The 23,784-nt window shown below is 42.6% G+C and overlaps 1 protein-coding gene across 1 annotated transcript in view; it reads right to left on the reverse strand.

Moving 5' to 3' along the window:
* Positions 1–232: 232 nt before the first annotated feature.
* KHDRBS2 (KH RNA binding domain containing, signal transduction associated 2) overlaps positions 233–23,784 on the reverse strand; it is a gene marked incomplete at both ends in the record, with an annotated part of 414,751 nt that continues 391,199 nt past the window's right edge. The window contains 2 exons of the mRNA XM_081316505.1: positions 233–330; positions 17,401–17,459. Coding sequence (XP_081172631.1) covers positions 233–330; positions 17,401–17,459 — 157 coding nt within the window. The remainder of the gene's footprint in view (positions 331–17,400; positions 17,460–23,784) is intronic.

Here is a 23,784-nt window from a genome sequence, read left to right on the forward strand (position 1 = left end):
TTGCTGAAAGGTTTAGCCAACAACTGCCAACAGTCTTTTAAAGTCCATGTCCTAAAAATAATACTAATGCCAGTTTCACTCCAGTCTGGAAACATAAGTAGTATACAGGTAATCATAAGCAGTAATTCCTAGGATAGAAAAAAAATGGGCTATTACTTGTCTTGTTGTCGTTTACGTGGAGACCACGGGTTTTTAATTGTCTTTAAGTTGAGGTCACAGATGTGGAGGACTTTCAATATCTACCGTAGGGGTGTTCCCTGTAACTCCCTCTGGTTGACCTGGGAGTTGGAGCTTTTAGGCTGGGACGACTTATAGTCCACTCTTCTTGAGCTAAAACAGACAAAATAAAGAAGAAGTTGCTTTATTTTAGTAGACATGAATACGAGGATCTGATCAAGCTATCCAGCCAATAATGCATTGAGTATTAGAACATGAAGCTAGCGGTACTGTCTAAGATCCAAACTGCTAAAGAAAGAAAACCAATTTGCAGCACTATCAATGTTTTAGCAAAACTATCAGCCCTGGAAAAAAATACTCTTCGATTTTTTTTTTGCCTGTTGCAAACTTATTTCATGCCTGAGTTTCTAATATGGTCTGAATAACTGGATCAGGAACTGAGTCAGAAGGGGGCAACTGAAAGATGATTATCTGTTTTCCCATTTAACTTAAAAAGCATGGTGGAAATGATGGAAAACTTAGATACTATTAAAGTGGGCTTTCTAATACAAGCAGATAATTCTGTGTACACACAGAAGTCTATTAATTCATACACACACACACACACACACAGGCACAAACTGCTATAAGTTACTACAATGACAATAGACCAGTTCTCTGCACTAGATCTTAGTGAAGTTATCATCACTGTTTGATTTTATTAGCACCCACTTTTCTCTATCTTATTAAATATTGCTAATTTTTTAATTGCTAATTTAATTGCTAATTTAATTGCTAATTTTTTTTTTTTTCCTGCCCAAGATGGCGACGGCCGCAACTTAGGCTTCGGGCGCTCTTTGAGGGCTTCAAAGGATTTAGCTCGGGGAAGCCCACGGTATGTCGAGGCGATTCTGGGGGTGGGGGGTCTAAAAACAGCTGCTGGGCGCTGTTTTTCTGCGGCGCTGATCCCCCCCCCTTCGAGCCAGCGACTTTTGACATCTGCCGCCTGTCAACCTGCCGGCCCATGATGGCGCCGAACGCTGCTACGCTGTGAAACCCGAGATGTCAGCCCTGCTTTTTCATCTGCTGCTGGCCGAGGCGACTTCGTGCTGCTGTTGGCTGTGGCTACTCCGGGACTCGGGGGTTTTTAAAACAGCTGCTAAGCGCTGCTCTCTGTAGCGCTGAGCCCCCCCCCTCCGAAACAGCGTCTTGTGGATTCTAGCGAGCGGTGCCGAGAACTGTCTGTCGACTTGCTGAGCCTCATCATGGCGCTGAGCGCTGCCACGTCGTGAAGCTCGGGACGTCTGCTTTGTTTCCATCTGCTCGCGGGCTGAGGCAGCTTTGGGGATTGGGGATTGTTGGAACAGCTGCTGGGCGCTGCTTTTCGTGACGCCGAGCCCCCCCCCAACCAGCGGTCTGCTGATTTGAACGAGCAGCGCTGAGAATTTCCTGCCGACCTGCTGAGCTCCGTTATGGCGCCGAGCACTATTACAGCACCGGGAAGCCCGGGACGCCTTGCCTGTCTTCCTTCCTCTGCTTGCTCGTCGTGGATACCCTCTGTTGTTGGAGGGGCAGCGGCGATGATCCCACCGGACGGAGATTCTTCTACTACCATTGGCTGGCTGGCACCGTTTTCTGCGGTGCGGAGCCTCCTCTCCTCCCGGATGGTGGTTGCAGACTGTGGGCCTGGTCATCGGCCTCGGCGGACATGCTAGCGAACTTTTTTATTCAATATAGCTGCTGGGACTACCTCTTTCCTCCGTTGGAGATGGTTTGGACTGGCGGACGGGCATTGACTGACGGCGCTGATTGGCGGTGTGAGGATCAACAGAGGCTTGGCCTCCCTGTCCTTTACTTTTTTGCTGCCAGGCAGGCGTTATGACTGGCTCCGTACCTGATGGGAATTAAGATCTCCCTATTGATAGTCCAATGTGGACGGGACCGAACCGTGGTGGGAGGACGGTTTTGGACTGGTCAGCGTCCACCTCACTGGTGTGAGAGACCAGTTGGGGTGGGCCTGGCTCAGGATCCCCTTTTTCTCTCTCTGCTCCAGTCAGATGCCTCAGCCGGAGTGAGAGGACGGCTGAGGTTGTCTTTTGGATTTCCATCTCAGGTGAGAGCTGAGATGGCTTTGCAGATTGAGAGATACGCCCACTGGACTTTTTCTTTCTCCATCTATGTACCATCAACGAGCGATCCTCTGGATATATTTGTAACATCGGCCCTGAGAGACTATTCGAGCGCAATATGATCTATCGTTATTCCGAAGCGGATTTGTATGCCCTTAGGGCGGTTCCTGCCTCATGGGCGCGACCTGTCGCCTGTTTCCATACTCCCCTTAATGACGGGTCCAAGCTTTGGGACTCCGAGAGGTGGTTGGGCTTGGACAGGGGCCTCGAGTTAAGACGCGCTAAGAGGCCCCTGATAAGATTCTTAGCCGGTTATTTTAAGAGGTTAGGGAGGGGGAGGAAGGGGAGGGTGGGGAAGGAATCTGTAACCGGCACTCAGTCTGGACCTGTTAGAGGTCCCGACGGGACGGGGTCGGGGGAGGTGGCTGCTGGCGCTGGGAATGTGGGGGTGGGGCATCGAATCCCCACGGCGATAGGGTATGGCAGCAGGTGTTTGCGCGGAGGGCCATATCAACATCTGGGATCGCGCCCCCGCTATCTCCGAGCGGTGGCGCGCTCCGACCCTCCGGTTAGCACCCTCCTACCCGGGGATGAGGGTGATCAGGCCCCTGAGCTCAGGTTGGTCTATTTTAACGCTAGATCCGTAGTTAACAAAGCTCCCCTCATCCGTGATCTGATCGAGGAGGAATGTGCGGATCTAGCGTGCATCACGGAAACTTGGTTGGGTTCGGAGGGAGGGGTGCCTCTCACCGAGTTATGCCCGCCAGGTTTCCGGGTGCTGCACCAGCCACGGGTTCAGGGCAGGGGTGGTGGGGTGGCGGTGGTTATTCGGGAGACTTTGTGTCCCCGGGAGGCCACCATTGTCCAGATGGCCGGGAGTGAATCCCTCCTCTTGAGATGTGGTCCTCGGGTTCAGTTGGGCTTGTTGCTCACATACCTGGCGCCCAGCTGTGTGGCAACAGCCCTGCCTGAGCTGCTCGACACCCTCTCAGGGTTGGCGGTGGAGTTCCCCAGGCTTATAGTCCTGGGTGACTTCAACCTGCCATCACTGGGGGGGTCGTCGGAGTTAGCTCGGGAGTTCATGGCTTCCATGACAGCCATGGGCCTGACCCAGGTTATTGAGGGCCCTACTCACGAGGGGGATCATACTCTCGACCTGGTGTTCCTGTCTGGACAGTGGTTGGATGATCTGGGAGGGGGTTCTCCGTCCATCACCCCTCTGTCATGGTCAGATCATCACCTCCTGAGGCTGGTTTTCCGTCATGCCATCCCCCGCCGCTGGGCGGCGGAACCGACCAGGTGGTTCCGCCCCAGGCGCCTAATGGACCCGGATCGGTTCCAGAGGGCGCTTGGGCCGATACCTATCACCCTTACCCACAGCCCAGTCGATGCTCTGGTGGAGGCCTGGGAAACGGCCGCCACCAGGGCACTCGACTGTGTTGTACCCATGCGACCTCTGACTCGGCGCAGATCCCGTTGGGCTCCATGGTTCTCTGTGGAGCTCCGGGAGATGAAGCGTCGGAGACGAGGTCTAGAGAGCGGTTGGAGATCCAGCCGATCCGAATCCGACCAATTGCAGTTAAGAACCTTCATAAGGTCTTATCTTGCGGCGATAAGGACGGCGAAGTCTAACTACTTTGCCGCCCTTATCGCGTCCGCAGATAATCGCCCGGCCGCCCTGTTTAGGGTGACTCGCTCCCTCCTTAACCAGGAGGTGAGGGAGGATCCCTTGCAGGGACGAGCCGAGGAGTTTAGTCATCATCTGACGGACAAAATCGCTCGGATCCGGACCGGCTTGGACTCTGACTGGGCAGAGTCTGATGTGGAGGAATCAGGCGGTCTTGAGCACGTTATCTGGACTGAGTTCGACCCTGTTTCCCCTGATGATGTGGACAGGATCATGGGGAGACTGAGCTCCACCACCTGTTTGTTGGATCCGTGCCCCTCCTGGCTAGCTTATGCGGCTCGGGAGGGAACACGAGGCTGGTTCCATGCAGTGATAACTGCTTCTTTGAAGGAGGGTGTCTTCCCTGCCGCCTTGAAGGAGGCGGTGGTGAGACCCCTCCTCAAGAAGCCTGCTTTGGACCCGGCTGTTTTAAACAACTATCGTCCAGTCTCCAACCTTCGCTTCCTGGCGAAGGTTGTTGAGAGTGTGGTGGCGCATCAGCTCCCTCTGTTCCTGGAGGAAACTGATTATCTGGACCCGTACCAATCGGGCTTCAGGCCCGGACACAGCACGGAGACGGCATTGGTCGCGCTGGTGAATGATCTCTGGAGGGCTAGGGACAGGGGTTGCTCCTCTGTCCTGGTCCTATTAGATCTCTCAGCGGCTTTCGATACCATCGACCATGGTATCCTGCTGCGGCGTCTCAGGGGGTTGGGAGTGGGAGGCACCGTCTTACGGTGGTTCTCCTCCTACCTCCAGGGCCGCTCGCAGTCGGTGTTGACAGGAGGGCAGAGATCCGCCCCGAGGTCTCTCATTTGTGGAGTCCCTCAGGGGTCGGTTCTCTCGCCCCTCCTGTTCAACATCTACATGAAGCCGCTGGGCGAGATCATTCGTGGTTTTGGGGTGGGGTATCACCAGTATGCTGATGATACCCAACTTTTTCTTTCCACCCCGAACCAACCCAGTGATGCCCTCTCCGTGATGTCCCGGTGCCTGGAGGCGGTCCAGGTCTGGATGGGGAGAAACAGGCTTCGTCTCAATCCCGCCAAGACTGAGTGGCTGTGCATATCGGCGTCTCGGGTTAACCAAGTTATTCCACCTCTAATGATGGGGGGTGAGGTGTTACCCCCCGTTGATAGGGCTCGCAACTTGGGCGTCCTCCTGGATTCACGGCTCAATTTTGAAGATCACATAGGAGCCGTGACCAGGGGGGCTTTTGCACAGGTTCGCCTGGTGCGCCAGTTGCGTCCCTATCTGGACCGAGACGCCCTACGCACAGTCACTCATGCGCTTGTGACCTCCCGTTTGGACTACTGTAACGCTCTCTACATGGGGCTGCCCTTGAAGACCACTCGGAGGCTTCAACTGGTGCAGAATGCGGCCGCGCGAGTTGTAATGGGGGTTTCCCGATACTCCCATGTAACACCTCTACTCCGCGAGCTGCATTGGCTTCCGGTTGCCCTCCGGGTGAAATTCAAGGTGCTGGTTATCACCTATAAAGCCCTATATGGCCTGGGTCCGGGTTATTTGAGGGAACACCTGCTGCCGGCATCAAACGCCCTTCGCCCAGTGCGCTCCCACAGGGAGGGTCTGCTCAGGGTTCCGCCGGTGAGAGATTGCCGGCGGGTGACACCCAGGGATAGGGCCTTCTCAGTGGGAGCGCCTGCCCTCTGGAACCAGCTGCCAGTAGAGCTGAGGACTGCTCCCGACCTCCGATCATTCCGCCGGGGCCTGAAGACCTGGCTCTTTGAGCTCTCGGGCCCAGGCTGAGGGGAAAATTTTAACTGGGGTTTTAATGTACAGGGTGAATTTAATGCTTTTTAAATTGGTTTTAACTTTTGTATGTTTTGATTTTAATTCCCTGTAAACCGCCCTGAGTCCTCAGGGAAAGGGCGGTATACAAATGCAAATATTAAATTAAAATTAAATTAAATTATCCATTTACAACCATTTGTTTAGCGACTTTCTGAAGTTACAACAGCACCGGAAAAGTGATTTATGACTGTTGTTTATACTTACATTGCAGCATCCCCATGGCCACGTGATCAAAATTTGGACAGTTGGCAACTGGTATGTATTTATGACAGTCGCAGTGTCCCGGGGTCATGTGATCACCTTTTGTGACTTTCTGCCAAGCAAAGTCAATGGGGAAGCCAGATTCACTTAACAACCATGTGACTAACTTAAGAACTGCAGTGGTTCACTTAACAACTGTGGGAGGAAAGGTCATAAAATGGGGCAAAACTCACTTAACAACTCCCTTGCTCAGCCTTGGAAATTTTGGACTCAATTGTGGTCGTAAGTTGAGGACTACCTGTAGGAATACTGTAGCTGAATGATTTCCAAGCAGTATTGGCTCAGTAAATATGTCTCTTCTACACTCGCATAACATTGTTAAATCACTGTAAGGAGCAAAATAATGACTAATTTCATCCTAGAAATACGTTAAATACATTAATAGAGGGTAGTACAGACCTAATTTATGGCTCTGCATATCTATAAAATAGATATTGTTTAGATAAACTATATCCAATTAAACTTAATAATCTGAAATATTAATTTATGTTGAAAGTAATTTCTCAACAGAGAATAATAGCATTCTGTGAAATTGCTTGCAAAATATTAGCATAATTTTTCATTCTTAAATAGTTTAATTAAAAAGAACTGGAGCATGGACATCTAATTTTCTTATATTTTAAAAACAGCTATTTAAAAATACTATTATTATCATCTCAATTTACTATGGCCTCTCATTCCGAAAAATTCTTGGTGGCTTACAATATCAAGAGATGCAATTAAAATACCGGTAATTTAAAATGAAGTGTTTTAGAAACTGCACGGGAGAGCAAGATTTCTTATATTAAGGGACCATTTGTTTGTTGAGAAAAATCTGCAATCCATCATCTCTGTCAGATTCTTTGGTCTATACACTGATGCTATTCCTTGCCTAGTTATGACTGAATATGATAGGACGTGCTTCTGATTAGACATAGTTAGCACTATGCTTGAATGACTATTGCTATTTATAGAATTTACAGTGTAATTTTATATACAGAAGTAACTCCCCTGAATAAAGCAAGATTTTCTTGCAGATAAATGCAAAGGACTGCTGCCTTAACTACCTATATTCCAGTCCTGTTGATTAAAAAAACATTAAGACTATTACCTGGCAGGCTTAGCTGAGTTTTTCTAGAGGCCAATATTTAGCTATTAAAAGGATTGTGATTGTTTTCCATCCCCTTCCTCCATCCCATTCCTAAGCTTTGCATTTGAAGTTAGAATTCCAAGTATACTCCAAATATACTACATTGTTGTCTAAACTGATAACTTGACCAGGCCCTACTTGCTTCCTAGTTTGTTCACACAGGTACACAACTTAGATCACTGCTTTGATTTATATGAGAATAAAACCAAATATGCAATTTTGCATCTTTTACCATTTTAGCTTCCTAATCAAAATCTGTCCTACTTTTATCAGGATGTTTATTTATTTATTAGATTTTTATCCTGTATTATTTTTATAAATTTTTATAAATCACTCAAGGCATACCTAATTCTCTTTCTTCCTCCTGCTTTTCCCCCACAACAACACCCTGAGAAGTGAGTTGGGCTGAGAGAAGGTGACTCGCTCAAAGTCACCCAGCTGGCTTTCTTGCCTAATGCAATACTAGAATTCACAGTCTCCTGGCTTTTAGGCTAGCACCTTAAGTACTAGACCAAACACTCTCATTTTTTACAACCAGAATTTGGTGTTGCAACTAATGCAGTTTCACTTCTGAAAATGTAGAGGATGGCCACATTTGCTTTCTTTCCATAGCCAAACTGCATCATTCACAGCAGCATCTTCTAGGACTTCGACAGAACGGATGACTTTGCAATGCAGGTATGGAAGGGTGGAGCTGATGTTGTGACATCATCGTGCTTCTTTTATCATTTACGAGTCATCATGCTTAGCTATGCCTCTGTCCTGTTTCTACTTTATAGCACTTTTTGGACAGAAGATGGGACTTGCAAGGAAGTAAAAGCTGCTGCAAAGATCCCTACATTGTTGTGAGATGGATTACATTTTTCCTGTAAAAAGACAAAATCAAGAATCTAGCAGCTTTATCCATTCACAAAATGAAGAAAAACTAAATGCATCAGTCAATTTATGTCTGGATAACTTATTAAAAATCCAGACATAAATCTGCCAGGATAGAGTTCTGCCTTGCAAAGAGAACCCTAAATTGGATTGGATTTAGTCTCTCTGCATAGTTCTATTTTCCTTCACAGAAAGTTTCTTTTCTTCAGGCGATTGTTCTTTCAAAGGAGATCACAATTTTCTTTGTCACAGAAAAGATATGACAGGAAGACATTTGGGGGAGTGGGAGTTGCTTCTTTTGAAAAACTTCCTATGTAGAATTTGAAATGTATAAGGCATATTGAAGTGTTATTGTGAAGAAATTGTTTTTTCCAGCATTTCTGGGGATCTGTTTGACCTGAACATCCATTCCTCCCCCTTCTTCTGATTCCAAATGCTGAAGATTAGACTTCTCATATGCCCTGAGTTACAGACAGGATGCGAAAGCTGACAAGCTCTGTTGTTGGATGAAAGCATAATGTGCGCCATTCCACAATGTTGGGGTAATTTTGGAGAGAAAGGAAAAGATATGTGCTTTCAGAGCTGCATAACAGACAGCAATTCCATCTACTCCTTTCTCCCCCTTCATGCAATTATTATTTTTTATTACATTTCCTTACAGAACTTGAAAAAGTGAAGAAAATGGCAGCTAATATTAATAAGGGATTGGATCAATTCCTCTACAACAGGCATGTCAAAATTTGCAATGTCACGTGACATCGCGCAACATATCGGGACTTTTTCCCCATTGCTGGCAATGGGGTGGGTGCGGTTTTGGTGTGATGAATCCGGCTTGTGGGCCGGCAGTTTGACATGCCTGCTCTACAAGAAGGATTTTAACTTGGGAACAATATCAGTTAAGAGAAAGACAACAGGATCATGGTGCTCAGGACCATAGTGTGAAGCTGTCAAAGGTTCAGGACAGATGAATAACAGAATAACAGACTTGGAAGGGACCTTGGAGTTCTTCTAGTCCAATCCCTTGCTCAAGTAGGATATTCCATACTATTCCGGGCAAATAGTTGTCCAATCTCTTCTTAAGAACCTCCAGTGATGGAGCACCCACAACTTCTGGAAGCAAGCCGTTCCACTAATTAATTGTTCTGTCAGGAAATTTATCCTTAGTTCTAGGCTGGGTCTCTCCTTTGTAAGTTTCCATCCATTGTTTCTTGTTCAGGTGCTATGCAGAATAGATGAAAAGAACTATAGGTAGACATCACTTAATGATCACTTTTGATCAGCAGTTGTCCAAAGTTTCAATGGTCCTGAATGATATTTGCAACTGGTCCTCAAAGTCGAGGCCATTGCAGTGTCCCTGTAGTCACATGGTCACAATTTGGGCACTTGGTAACTGGTACACAATTACAAAGGTCACTGCATCCCACAATCACATGATTGCCAATTGTGACCATCACTGCCACCTTCCAATAAGAAACATCAATGGGGAAACCAGCAGGTATGTCACAACTCAAGGTCATATAATGTCACATTTAATGACTGTGTGTGATTTGCTTAATGACTATAACCAGAAATACCAAAACTGCCTCTGTTAGGTCTGTGCAGTCACATGATTTTTCACTTTACAGCTACACTGTTTAGCGAGAGTTTCTGGTCCCGGTTCTGATTGCTAATGGAAGACAACCTTTAGTATAAAATACAGAGTTGAAACTATACAATTTGCTTGGACAAGATGAAGTGACAGCCACCAATTTGGACAGTGTTAGCAGGGGGTCATACAAACATGTGGAATTTAAGGGCAACAAAACTGCTTTTATATGTTGTAACAGTCATGATAGATATATGTCGTTTCTACTTTCAGAAGAAGTATACTATCTGTTGTGATATATCAACTAATTGTGGTTTCTAACACTCATCCTGAATAATGTTTGTGGGACCTCAGTGCTAGACTATATAAGCCTTCGGAGTGATCCAGCCTAGTTCTTACCTGCTGTTATCTTCAGTTTAAATATTAAATGCATTCTGGGCTGAATCCGGGAGAAATTCAGTAATGACATTGCCTTCCTGTACCATTTCTTTACAAGCATATTATAATGCTGCCCATATATACAATTCATGCTGCCCTTTTCTGCAACAATTTGCCATTTCCTTCCTTCCCTCTTTTCCTCTGATAATGAGATTTCCTCCATTTCTACTTCACTTTACCACTGTTTGATCCTTTTGTCCTATCAGGCATTTTTATTGATGTAAAGAAAAATGTCATTTGGTTACCTGTATCACAATGGTTTAATTAATGGAGCAGGAATAGGAAACCCTGCAGATACTGCCAAACCATAATTCCCAGCAGCCTCCCAGCATGGCCCATTGCTGAAGCAGGCTGGCATAACCTGCTTAGATTAGTTCTGAAAAAAATTGAGTCACCATTCAAGAGAACTTCAGAAGAGAAAGGTTGCTCTGTCTCTGCTGGTAAGCTATGTAATAATTACCAGTGCTTATTGTTTTGAATAAAACTCCTGAATATAAAACTCCAAAGTGCATTGTGATGCTGTCTTCTGGAACCTAGTTACCTGCTCCCAATTAACTAATAGGGTGTAACTGACCATAAAGCAAAAAATGAGATTTTTGGATACAGAAAGAACACTTTTGGTTAGAACTACTTGGGTTAACTTAAACTATGTTTTACCTTATATTGTACAGTTGTTTTTTTTAACTACCATTGGGTTTAACGACAGAAAATGTATTTGAAAAGGATGAAAATCTTGCTACTCTTATAGTAGTCTAGCCCTATATAGCCCACATTAGTCAGAAGTTATTCTGGACACTGTGACTTTATAACATTTGGAAAATTGCAGGTTCCTCATTCCTGTCAGAATTGCTCTTCATTTTCCCTTTAAGGAGTATCATTTTTTAAAAAAATCTGTCCCATTTGGTGTTACAGCCCATCCACAACTACATTCTGCATGAAGGATTTACTGTATAACATTTTAGTTCTGTGCTAGTAGAACTAGTAGAATTCATTTGCAAAACTTCATCAGAAGCCCTTGCATGAGCGGGTGAGGGGGGCTGCCACCATATTGTGGATTTAGATATCCAAGGAATTCAACATTAACTATCAGGTTAGTTCCCAGGCCAGAATAAATTCAGTAAAGATGATGTCAAAAGTCCTAATCATGGCTAATTAAAAGTTATGGGAATTGTTTTAAAAGCATGTGCATTAAATGCACAAGTAGAAAACCTTTACTAATATGGATATTTCCAGCATTTTGTGCTTTCACAGAATCAGTATAGCAACCCACTATTAAGAGTCCCTTCTCTTAAGGCAGTACATCTGGTGGGACTCAGAAGAAGGACCTTCTCTGTGGTGGCTCCTTCCCTTTGGAACATCATCCCCATGGAGATTAGACTGGCCCACACTTTGACACTTTTCCAACAGGCCTGGGGAACCCTGAGGGGGATGGAGCCCATCAAGTGGCTTGTTTGATTCTCCTTGTCACCAAGGTGAGTGGGAGGTTATTATTTTTACTCTTTGTATATTGTTTTTTTTTATTGTTTGTAAGCTGCCTAGAGTCACTGAAAGTGAGTGGGCAACTATATAAATTCATAAAATAATAAGTAAAATAAAATAAAATAGGAAGTTACTTGTTGGCTGCTAGCTTTCTTGGTTTATCATCAATTAGCAATTACTGATTCTGACTTTAGCCATGTTATTTAAAATTCACACTAGCTCTTTGCCATAATTTTTGCTAGGCTCTGGGAAAACTTCCTACATGCACTAGAAGCATTGCTTTATCATGCATATGTAGAGCATATATTTAAAGACCATATAGAGGTCATATAATTATAGACATATATCTGTTTAAGTCCATGGTGTGAGAGCCAGATGGAAATGCCATGTTACTTTTTAAATTAGTCCTTTAATATGTTAAGATATTAATTAGGAGGAACATGGATCTCAAATGTGGATTGCTTAACAAGCTGAAGTCTGCAGATTGTGACTGGCTCTGATTGTAAAATAATGTACTTTTCTTATGTTCTATTCCAGTTCCAAAGAGTGTGATCCTTGGTGTGAAGCCAAGAATTTTCCATATGCTTTTCTTAACTCAAAACTGGGATAGGGTATCTTTCCAGTAGTTGTATTGCCCACCCAAATGACCCCATGCCAAAGAGGATATTCAGTGTGTCCTGTTGTCCTGTCATTTCTACCTAAACCTGAGTAAGATAATGATCCAGGCCCTCATTAAGGAATTCCTAGGGAGAGATGATCAATGGTATAGGAGAGGATATCTGTAGCTCAGGGTTGAACTGTGGTGTCCTCGGTGCTCTCTGAGTTTGGTAATTTTCTTACAGATGTTTCATTACTAAACTAAGCAACATCATCAGTGCTAGACTAGAGTAGGGTTATAATATACTAGTGGCTTGCCCTATCAGTGTTGTTTCCTATGTCAGCTTCTCCTATCTTTTGTTGTTGTTGTTGTTGTTAGTTGCGAAGTCGTGTCCGACCCATCGCGACCCTATGGACAATGTTCCTTCAGGCCTTCCTGTCCTCTACCATCTTCTGGAGTCCATCTAAGCTCACGCCTACTGCTTCAGTGACTCCATCCAGCCACCTCATTCTCTGTCGTCCCCTTCTTCTATTGCCCTCAATCTTTCCCAGCATTAGGCTCTTCTCCAGTGAGTCCTTCCTTCTCATTAGGTGGCCAAAGTACTTGAGTTTTAGCTTCAGGATCTGGCCTTCTAAAGAGCAGTCAGGGTTGATCTCCTCTAGGACTGACCGGTTTGATCGCCTTGCAGTCCAAGGAACTCGCAGGAGTCTTCTCCAGCATCATAGTTCAAAGGCCTCAATTCTTTGGCGCTCAGCCTTTCTTATGGTCCAACTTTCACTGCCATACGTTGCAACTGGGAAGACCATAGCCTTGACTATACGCACTTTTGTTGACAGGGTGATGTCTCTGCTTTTTAGTGTGCTGTCTAGATTTGCCATGGCTTTCCTCCCAAGGAGCAAGCGTCTTTTAATTTCTTGGCTACAGTCCCCATCTGCAGTCCCCATCTCCTATCTTTTAGCAGACCACAAATGTTGTCACAATCCAGTGCTGCCAAATTCTGCCTCACTGCTACAAGAGCGAGATAACAAATATTGTCCATCAAATTGCATTTCTTTGATACATTTAAAAATCCCTCCTTTCTTCCTCCCTTCCTTTCCTTCTCTTTAAATCACAGAACTTACTTTAATTGTCATTTTAATGGGCTGTGTGTATTTCACGTATATGTAGACATGTTGGTCAAAGATTGTAGTAAAGGTTTAGCTACTTATTCTTTCAAATTGCTGTGACAGAAGGATAAGAGCCATTTTGACTAAAAGTTGGAGGGAAGAATTTTCCCATACTTGTATTGTGCTTTGCAGGAGTAACATTAGAAATGGCTGAATTGTCTTGCATATTTCGAAAACTATGGGTTTAGTCATAGCTATATGATTGGGATATTAAGTGTGGCTAAAGGGATCCTGGTATTTTTGTTCTTATTCCATATAGCTGAATTTTCTTGGATATTGTGAAAATGATGACTATTCAATATAGAGCACACATTTTATATCATTTCTCCTTAGTATTGAGAGCAATTAAACATCAATTTGTCACTTTCATAAAGACCTGGAAGATCAAAAGCAAAACTGAGCAAAATCCATACACAGTGGCTAAATTCACAACACATGTTTAATGGGGTAAGCGTGTTATGCAAATGCTGTCACTCTTATTAACAGTGAAGCAGAAGAGGGTAGTTTTAAATTCCAGAGAACCATCCATTCATTTGTTAAATTGCTTTCATCTCATCTGTTGTGTTGTATGAAGACTATAAACCAAAATAAGGACAATTGAAAAGCTGCATTTATTTAGTCAGTCCTCCAAAAAGAAGCAATGGAGAGGAAAAGCCACAGAAAAAGCAAGAATGTTCTTAACAGAGTTAGGGTCCAGCCTGCAAGGCCAATGGGGAGGAGGCAGAAGATATAGTAAAACTTTCCCAGAGTTCTCCTGACTTAAGAGCCCATTGAATCCAAGGCATTTCCTGGAGGAAGTGGGTATAAACAGCAGTACTTTCCTAAATGATGGTTTCAGATCCAGCAAGAGTGATGCATGCTGAGAAAGCCACTAGTAAGTTGATAGTGTGGTGGCTTACAACTCCTCCTCCTCCTCCTCTCCCCCTCCCTCAAATGTAAATACTGTTTCCAGGACTGGGGAAAAATAAAGCAAATTCAACCCTGGGCAATGGTAGACTCCTATCTTTAGAAATAGATGATTCTTGGGAGAAATTTCTCATGCTCTTACAATCTAAAATTCTTTGTTAAAGAGAATTTACTTAAGTATTTCATAAATTATGGTTACATTTTTGAAAAATAGATCTTGATCTTTATGAAAGCAAGAGAACCCCAAAGAGCAGAATGCTGATTAAGAGAAACTGAAAAAAGACTGGGAGAAAGGATGAAAGGGTGGACATTTCCATGGGACATTTTTAAAAGCTGAGACTAAAGGAAATGATGTCTTTTTCACTAAATGCTGCATGTGGTCACTGCTAGTAAATTTAGGAACAGTGAACATTCTTTGTATATCAGCCCTTGAGGATCTAGCAGAAAATGTATATAATAGTGTATGTTAGGCAGCTGACTTAAATTTATTGATTTGAATGCACCCTCCTTTTCTTTTTGGCTTAAATAATAATGATTATTGGATGGCATAAGGAATGATATCTGGACAAAAAGTATTAGTCTATTGTGAAGAACTGGTTGAGAGGCAACTATCTTAGTAAGTTAGATTACCAGATTGAATCTATATCTTTTTAATAAGCCGAGGCCAGTTCTCTTATCAGACCATTGTCTTCTCTGAGACTCTTCCTCCTGTTCCTCAAGGTTATTCTCACAGCCCATGAAAGATATATGGGATATCACAAGCAAAAGATGACATAGCTGTTTTTAAGCTTCCTTGCATATTTAGATACAGATGAAAAAGAAACTAACAAAAATAAGTATTTAGGAAATGTGTATTTCCTGCTAACTTGGCAGGTGATGCTGATATTTGCTCTAAGGCTAATCATAGACATGGAACAGGTTCAAATTCTGAATGCTGTACAACCATAAAAATACAGAAAAGGGAACTGAACATATCTTAGCCATTATTGGACAAGGTACCTCAAATGTCTGCCACATGAAATTACTGAGTTACAATTGATCAAGGAGTTCAGTTATGTTTCTGGGGCTGGAACATGGACAAAGGTGTATTGCTATTTCACAGTTATTATTGATCTTACTAATGCAAAAATATCTGAGGTATCACACAACAGCTTTGGGAGAAAAGGGAATAGCCATGGCCCATTTATTCATTTAATAAATTTATATGGCTGCTGATCTCATATACATGATTCTGGTGGCTAATAATTACAAAAAAATAAGGATTAAAACATAACCAAGAATTAAAAACATAAACAATTATAAACTAGCAGCTGAAAACAATCACAACACCCTACTATCAATATATCCAAGAAATGCCCCCCTCCACACTACCAGAACCCAAGGGTTGATGGCAGAGACAAGTTTTCAAGGCTTTATGAAGGTCCAATCTGATTTTTTTTTGGGGGGGGAAAGAGTCTCCAAAAAGCAGTCTCCAGGGGAGAAAAGGCCCTGTTCCTAGGTCCCACCAGATGCAAAGTTAAGAACATTGCAAAAGCAAAATTGTTGGGATGTTGGGATTGCAACTTGACAAGCCACAGACTGCACACCATCTTATCTACTTACTTACTTACTGAAAGGGACTCCTGTCCTTGTCTTCCAAGAGAAAGGAAGACAAGGACAGGAGGATAAACTGAATCAAATTAGACAAGGGCATCACAAAACATGGAGAAATGGAAAGTAGAAAGAGTTCATAAAAAAATGCCCAGTGGACTCAGGAGTTCATTTTGACTTTACAGATATATTTGATATTAAATGTGGAAGAAATGCCATTTTTCATTTGCCGGAATCTTTGTGGACATTGATCTATTAGGAAATCACGATTTTAAGTCAAGTGTGAAAGTAATAAAACTTTACATAGGACACATACTGTACATGCTCAGCACTCCAACAAATGTAATTATTTTTGAAACTGTCAACCTACAGGAGTATGTGAGCATCATTTGCCTTGTTCTGTTTATTTTCACAGGTGGTTTATTCACCTGCTTTCCTGGAATCACTTGCAATATTTTAAGAAGATTCTTTGTTCCAACAGAGTAAAACCAAAGCTATTCCTCCTGGCTCTTTAACAAAAATTCCATGGACAAAGTATTACTGCATAATGATGAAGAGTTAGCTAAAATTAAAGTAAATTACAGGTTCTAAAGCATAGGAAATATTTTGAGGTCAAATATTATCTAGATAAAAATGCATTTTACACTGGCAATATGTTGCATGGATTTTTTTTCCCAACCTCAGAAACACGCAAACTATTCAAAGTTAAGAACTTTAAAGCTGCAATAATCCTGTCATAGTTGGGAAAGCAGGAGTAACTGCATATCTCCCCTGCTGAGACTGGAGAAAAATCTCAAGCTCACAGAAGATGAAATTCACCTCAGAAACCTACTCCTAAGGGTGGTAGAAGCTTTGATAATTCTTACTACTCTGAAAGCAGAACTTTGCTGCAGGAAGCAAGGAAAAAGTAACAGTGTAGGAATTGCTTTAGAAGTGACGATTTTCAAGGGGAGAATTAAGCTCATGCTTAAATCTTTTTATTTTTTGTACTGAAATCAATTGAATTTAAAATATTTAATCTCAGCTGGATTGAACCCCTCTCTGACTATTATCAGTTCTAAAGAGTGAATAGTTTTGTAGCATTAGGAAAACTAGTTGGGGAACCAGCGGGCCACTTTATCTGAAATATATAGCTAAAGCAAGATCTTGCTCAAATAGAAAGTAGTTCATAGTTACATGGTAACCAGTGCAACAACAATAGAAAATATTGCTGTAGCCTCCTAACCCATGAAATCTTGCTTCCTATGGAGAACAGGAATATGAGATAGCTGGTACATATAAAGTTGCTATTTACATCAGTAACATCACTAAATCTGATGCTTGTCACCATGCAATAGATTTGGACATTAATCAGCATTTTCACCATTGCTTTTGAAAACTGATCCTACCCCTATGATTAACGTCATTGCAAACCTCTGATCAAAACGGATTTGCTTGGTTTTGTGACCTCAATTCCACAAGTTACATTTTACTTCAGAATGACATAAATCAGCTTAGCCTGCCCTCTGGGAAAGCAGGAAGGGAGAACGTACAAGTAATTTTGGGTTGTCACTGAATGATTGCTTTTCTGATTTCACACATTTACCAAAAATAGATCAAGCCTTACCGTAGCTGTCATAGGCATCTTCACTTGTTCCATGACCATAGTCATAATATTCAGGCAGACTGCAATAGATTTAGACAGCGAATAAAAAAGTTACTGCACAGGGAAAGTGGCTCAGTTGAATCAAAACTTGTTATTTTTCTCCCTCACTCCTTTAATAAAAGCTACGATGGTGAACCGTTAGCTGAATTATAAAATAAGGGAACACAAAACAGCCTGTTCCATTGGCCCTCTTTGTCTCTTAAAAAAAAGAATTCTTATAGCAATGGTGCTTTGAAGATTTCAAGAGAAATGTGTGAAGTGCACATGTTATATCATGCGCTTGTGACCTCCCGTTTGGACTACTGTAACGCTCTCTACATGGGGCTGCCCTTGAAGACCACTCGGAGGCTTCAACTGGTGCAGAATGCGGCCGTGCGAGTTGTAATGGGGGTTTCCCGATACTCCCATGTAACACCTCTACTCCGCGAGCTGCATTGGCTTCCGGTTGCCCTCCGGGTGAAATTCAAGGTGCTGGTTATTACCTATAAAGCCCTACATGGCCTGGGTCCGGGTTATTTGAGGGAACACCTGCTGCCGGCATCAAACGCCCTTCGCCCAGTGCGCTCCCACAGGGAGGGTCTGCTCAGGGTTCCGCCGGTGAGAGATTGCCGGCGGGTGACACCCAGGGATAGGGCCTTCTCAGTGGGAGCGCCTGCCCTCTGGAACCAGCTGCCGGTGGAGCTGAGGACTGCTCCCGACCTCCGATCATTCCGCCGGGGCCTGAAGACCTGGCTCTTTGAGCTCTCGGGCCCAGGCTGAGGAGAAAATTTTAACTGGGGTTTTTAGTGTACAGGGTGAATTTAATGCTTTTTAACTGGTTTTAACTTTTGTATGTTTTGATTTTTAATTCCCTGTAAACCGCCCTGAGTCCTCAGGGAAAGGGCGGTATACAAATGCAACTAAATAAATAAATAAATAAATATCTTCACTGCCAGTTTGCCAGGACATTGTAATCCGTTTTTTTTTCATTCTCAGTTAACCTGAACTAAAAATGTCAATTACCAATTTGAACAACTCAGTTACAATATCTAGAGGTGTGCATCTTTCTGGTGTAAAATGTGACCTTGAAGGTCTTGGGATATTTGCATGCCACAAGTGATTTTTCAGACACCATGGGAAAAGGTCACATTAGATTCCAAGCTGTAAAGAACTGGAAGGATATAAAATTCATTGCCATCATTATCTTATGCTTAGCAATAACTTCCTAATCAAAATTTCCCAATAAAAATTGTAGAAGAAATCTGAGCACCACAACATGGCAAATGTGTCAGCAACACAAAGGACAATTTGGGGGTACAAATCTTACATTTTAATAATGTTGGAAAGGTTGTAAGCATCACTAAAGGGAATCAAAAATAGCAGAAAAAAACAGTTTTCACAGTAGCATCCCTTATCTCTAGCAAGAGTGATATGTCCTGTCATTCTTCCTCTCTGCTAATCTTCATCAGTTTGCCAGGCCTGCCTTTTACAAAAGCTCATGTTGGTGACACAAACTATAATAAGCAAAGTTTAATGTTTATTACATTAAATTGTTTTTTTGTTTTCTGAAACAAATGCCCACTCTATCTGGCTTTATTTGTACGTGAAACTTCCTGAATCACTGTTATTTATTGAGTAATTACAATCAAAATAAAGTGCTACAATTGTAATTGTATAGTATTTGGAGTCTTGTTACTGTTCCTTGCTTTTATTGGGAAAACACACATTGTTGTCTGTACACATATACTGCAAATGTTTTGTGTGAAAAAAAGTCTGACTAATGGATCTCAGCAAGATAGCACAACTCAGTAACTCATAATATGTAAGATCTCAACTACTCACAGAAATTTCTTTACAGAAAGACCAAGAAATCATAATTATTTTTATGTACTTGATAATAGGTTAACTCAAGTTATACATGTTGAACTACTTACATAGTGGAATAAATGGATTAAAAATGTGACTCTGCTTTAGATTAGATTTAGAATTATTTTAAAACTAGTGGTCTACATCATTAACCTGATGGAAAATCCATGGCTCCAAATCCCAACATGGATTTAAAGTACCTTCAATTTTTATTAATGCATGTGAGAAAAAAATGCTAGCAATATCAGAGCCACTTTGGTGGAACAGTGAAGGTGGTGGCCTAGAAACCAGGTGACAGTGAGTTCTAGGCCTTTCTTAGGCATGAAACCAGCAGTATGACTTTGGGTCAGTTGTTCTGTATCAGCACAATCTACCTCACAATGTTGTTGTTGTGGGGAAAATAGGAAGCAGGAGAATTAGGTATGGTTGCTACCTTGAGTTGACCAGATATTGAAAAGGGCAGGATAAAAATCTAATAACAATAACAGGCAAAAGGAATTGATAGGACAACTCCATTTTTTAAAATGCTTTCCAATCAATCTTGTCTCCTGGTGACTGGCTGGGCTAGTTCCTGCCGTTTTCTTGGCAAAGTTTCTTCAGAAGTAGCTTGCCATTGCCTCCTTCCTGGGGCTGCGAGACAGTGACTGGTCCAAGGTCACACAATTCGCTTTGTATCTAAGGCAGGAATACAACTTTTTGATATTGTTAAGCGTGGGCACTGAGAAAATGGGTATGAAAGAAAAAGGAATAAAAGAAAGAAATGAGATGGAATGTATGTAGAACAATTGCAAAAGAAAGCATGTTTCCCATGAAACGACAACTTTTAGGGGTACAGCAATGACAGGAGCAAAGATGGTTCATAAGAACAGAAAAAGTGTAGAGAGACAAAGTGAATGGTGTTGGTAAAGTTAGATTTGGTTAGATTTCCTTTTCTTTTTCTTTCTTTCTCATAGTTCCCTCTTTCATTTCTTTTGCTCCGACACTGGAGGCTTTTAATTGGAGACTGGACAGCCATTGAGCAGAGGGTTAGAGGGCTAGAAGGCCAGCAGAAGGCTAGAAGACCTCCAAGGTCCCTTCCAACGCTGTTATTCTATTATTCTGCTTACCCCATCTTACTCTTTTTCTGAGGCTCATGTAAATTGCATATCTGAGACATGAACAGCCTAAAGTATATACACAAACATACCATATGTCAAATTTCTGTTAAAATATGTCATCTGAAAGAAAAGTTTTGCACAATAATTTTGTACAACAATACTAATCATCTCTTTTGCTAACCTTTGTTCAGTCTTATTTTAACAAAAACTATGGTGGAGCCTCTTATTAATTTCTGTGTGAAGAGCATGATTAATTCATATTATCACAGCAGTATGGATATTGTGTATCAATGAATAAATGTACGCTTAGTCTATGATTCCTGCTCTGTTAAAGCAATGCAGGTGTAAATGATCTTTTACTCACCAATGGATAACCATAACCAATCCTTTGGAATTATAAAGTAGAGCTGTGTAATGTTCAGATTCAATTCCAAATAGATACTTCTGAGTAAAAATTGCAGACAACTGCAAACACACTACCAAGCATTTTTTTCTGGACACGTGTCCAAAGAATTGCACAGTTCTTTTAGAAAGATGCCAATATAATACCTTTATATAAATCAGTGGTGTGACTGAATCTGGAATATTGTGTGAAGTTTTGGCCACCACACCTAAAAAGGGATATAGTTAGAACAGGGGTTCCCAACTGGGGGTGCTTGCCCCCCCCGCAGGTGCAAGATAATATTCCAGGAGATGCAAAAACTTGATTTTCAAAATTATAGCATATATGCATAATTTGTTGCTGTTATTTTGAACTTTTGTAAGGGGTGCAAGAATATATCAGAAGCATTCTAGGAGTGAGATGTATAGAAAAGGTTGAGAGCCACTGAGTTAGAAGGAGCTAGAGAAGATTAAGAACAGGGTAACTAAGATAATTAAGGGGCTGGAACAATTTCCCTCGGAGGAAAGCTGGTTGCACTGGGGGCTTTTTAGTTTAGAAAAACTGTCTCCTCTCATTCACTTCCTTTCTAAACCAAGAATCTCCAAAGTTGGCAACTTTAAGACTTGTGGACTTCAACTCCCAGAATTCCTCAGCCAGCCAAGTCTACAACTCTTAAAGTTGCCACGTTTGGAGGCCATGGTTTAGAAAGGAGGTGAATGAGGGGGGACATGATTAAGACATACATCATTATTTTTGATGTGGCAAAGTGCATAAGTAAAACTTATGTTCTCCTTTTCAAACTACAAGAATCACAGGTCACTCAATGAAACTGATTACTGAGACAAATAAGACAAACAAAAGGAAACATGGTTTGGAATTTCCTGCCGTGAGCTGTGGTGGTGGCGACCAGCTTGGTTGGCTTCAAAAAAGGGCTGGATCAATTCATGAACATCATGGGAATCAATGTCTATTAACCGGGATGGCAGCATGACTACCTTTGAAGGTCATCTGCTGGGAGATTGCTAGGTGTCCTTGTGCAGTTGGTTGACCACTATGAGACAGACTGCTGGACTGGATAGCCAGGAGTCTAATCCAGCAGTTTATATTATTGTAAATAGTGTTTATATTCTTAGGTTAAGGAATTACTTCTAGTTCATCAGGTGTGATCTCTTTGGGCAAATGGGTAATTGTATAGAAAATCTACTGTTATTGAGTAGAATTGGGACTAAGCTTGCATCACTGTTCTAATGTTTGAAAAAGAAGCACAGAACAAAACTGTTAATGTCACCCACCTGCCATTTTTCCTTTCATTGATTAAATTATTTCTCTCTTACTTCTCCATAGCAGCTAATTGTCCTTAGATATTAGAAAAGATGGTAAGAAGGGACAATTGCTCTATTATTACTCAGGAGAAATTTCCTGACAGTTAGAGCAATTAATCAGAGGAACGACTCACCTCCAGAATATGTGGGTGCTCCCTCACTGGAGGTTTTTAAGCAGAGATTTGACAACCATTTGTCTGAAATGGTATAGGGCAGGGGTAGGCAACCTCGGCTCTTTTATGACTCGTGGACTTCAACTCCCAGAATTGTCAGCTATGCTGACTCAGGAATTCTGGGAGTTGAAGTCTATGAGTCATAAAAGAGCCGAGGTTGCCTACCCCTGGTATAGGGATTCTTGCATGAGTAGGAGGTTGGACTAGAAGACCTCCAAAGTCCCTTCCAACTCTGTTATTCTGTTCTGTTCTGTTGCTACTATACTATCACCATCATCATTATCATCATCATCACCATCACCATCCATGACTTCCTTTTGCTAGATGAATGTTTGCTTAACAAAAGGAAGTCTGCTAATTCTCTTGTGTGTCTCCTATACCAGGGGTGTCAAACTCAATTTCATTGAGGGCCGCATCAGCACTGCGGTTGCCCTCAAGGGGCCGGGTGGGTATGGCCAGGGTGGGCGTGGCCTACTGGGTGGGTATGGCCAGGGTGGGCGTGGCCTACTGGGTGGGCATGGCCAGCTCTACATCGTTCGAATGAAGGGTGCCTATGGGGGCCCGGGCAGGAGTGGGACAGATCTGAGGGTCTCTGGTGGAAGGAGGGTCTCTGGGCCAGGGCCAAGGCAGTGGGGGCCGTTCCCTCACTGTTTCCAGGATGGCTTCGCAGGCCGCATGAAACCACTTCACGGGCCGGATCTGGCCCCCGGGCCTTGTGTTTGACATGTCTGTCCTATACTGTCTACCAGCGTTTACTTTCCCTGTCGTTTCCTTTTCTTTAAGAATAGAAGAAGTATAGTAAAGGTCTGTGCTATTCTATCTTAGATCCACTCATGTAGCAAAATAGATTCAATACGAGATGAGATAGAGACAGACATGCAGCAAAAGAAACACTGAGGATTTTTTTAAAAAATATTTTTTTTTTGACAGGGGAATAAAATGAATGGAAATGGGGGTAGCATCTGAAACAGATGAAAACCAGAAGACAGACTGGACATAAAAACTAAAAGTCAGGGAAAAAAGACAGTTAAGAAAGGATAAATTAAAAAAAAGGAAAGGAAAAGGATTACCTAAGAAAGAGCGAAGGGCTGCAGGGTAAATCTATCTTTCTTGCTCTCACCCACTAAAATACCCGTCTAACATTAATTCTAGCAGAAGGAACAAAAACAAACTATAGTCCCTGAAACACACAAATGTAGGTAGTCCTTGACTTACAGACACAAGTGAGTCCAAAATTTCTGTTCCTAAGGGAGACATTTGCTAAGTGAGCTTTGTCCCATTTCACAACCTTTCTTGCCACATTCGTTAAGCGAATCACTTCAGTTGTTCATTTAGTAACATAGTTGTTGAGTGAATGTGGCTTCCCCATTGACCTTGCTTGTCAGAAGGTCGCAAAAGGTGATCACATGACCCCAGGGGCACTGCAACCATAAATACATACAAACCAGTTGCCAAACATCTTAATTTTGATCACATGACCATGGGGATGCTGCAACGGTCATAACTGTGAAAAACAGTCATTTGTC

Source organism: Vipera berus (genome assembly GCF_964194415.1).
Source record: "Vipera berus genome assembly, chromosome: 1".
In the NCBI taxonomy this organism is placed as follows: Eukaryota; Metazoa; Chordata; class Lepidosauria; order Squamata; family Viperidae; genus Vipera; species Vipera berus.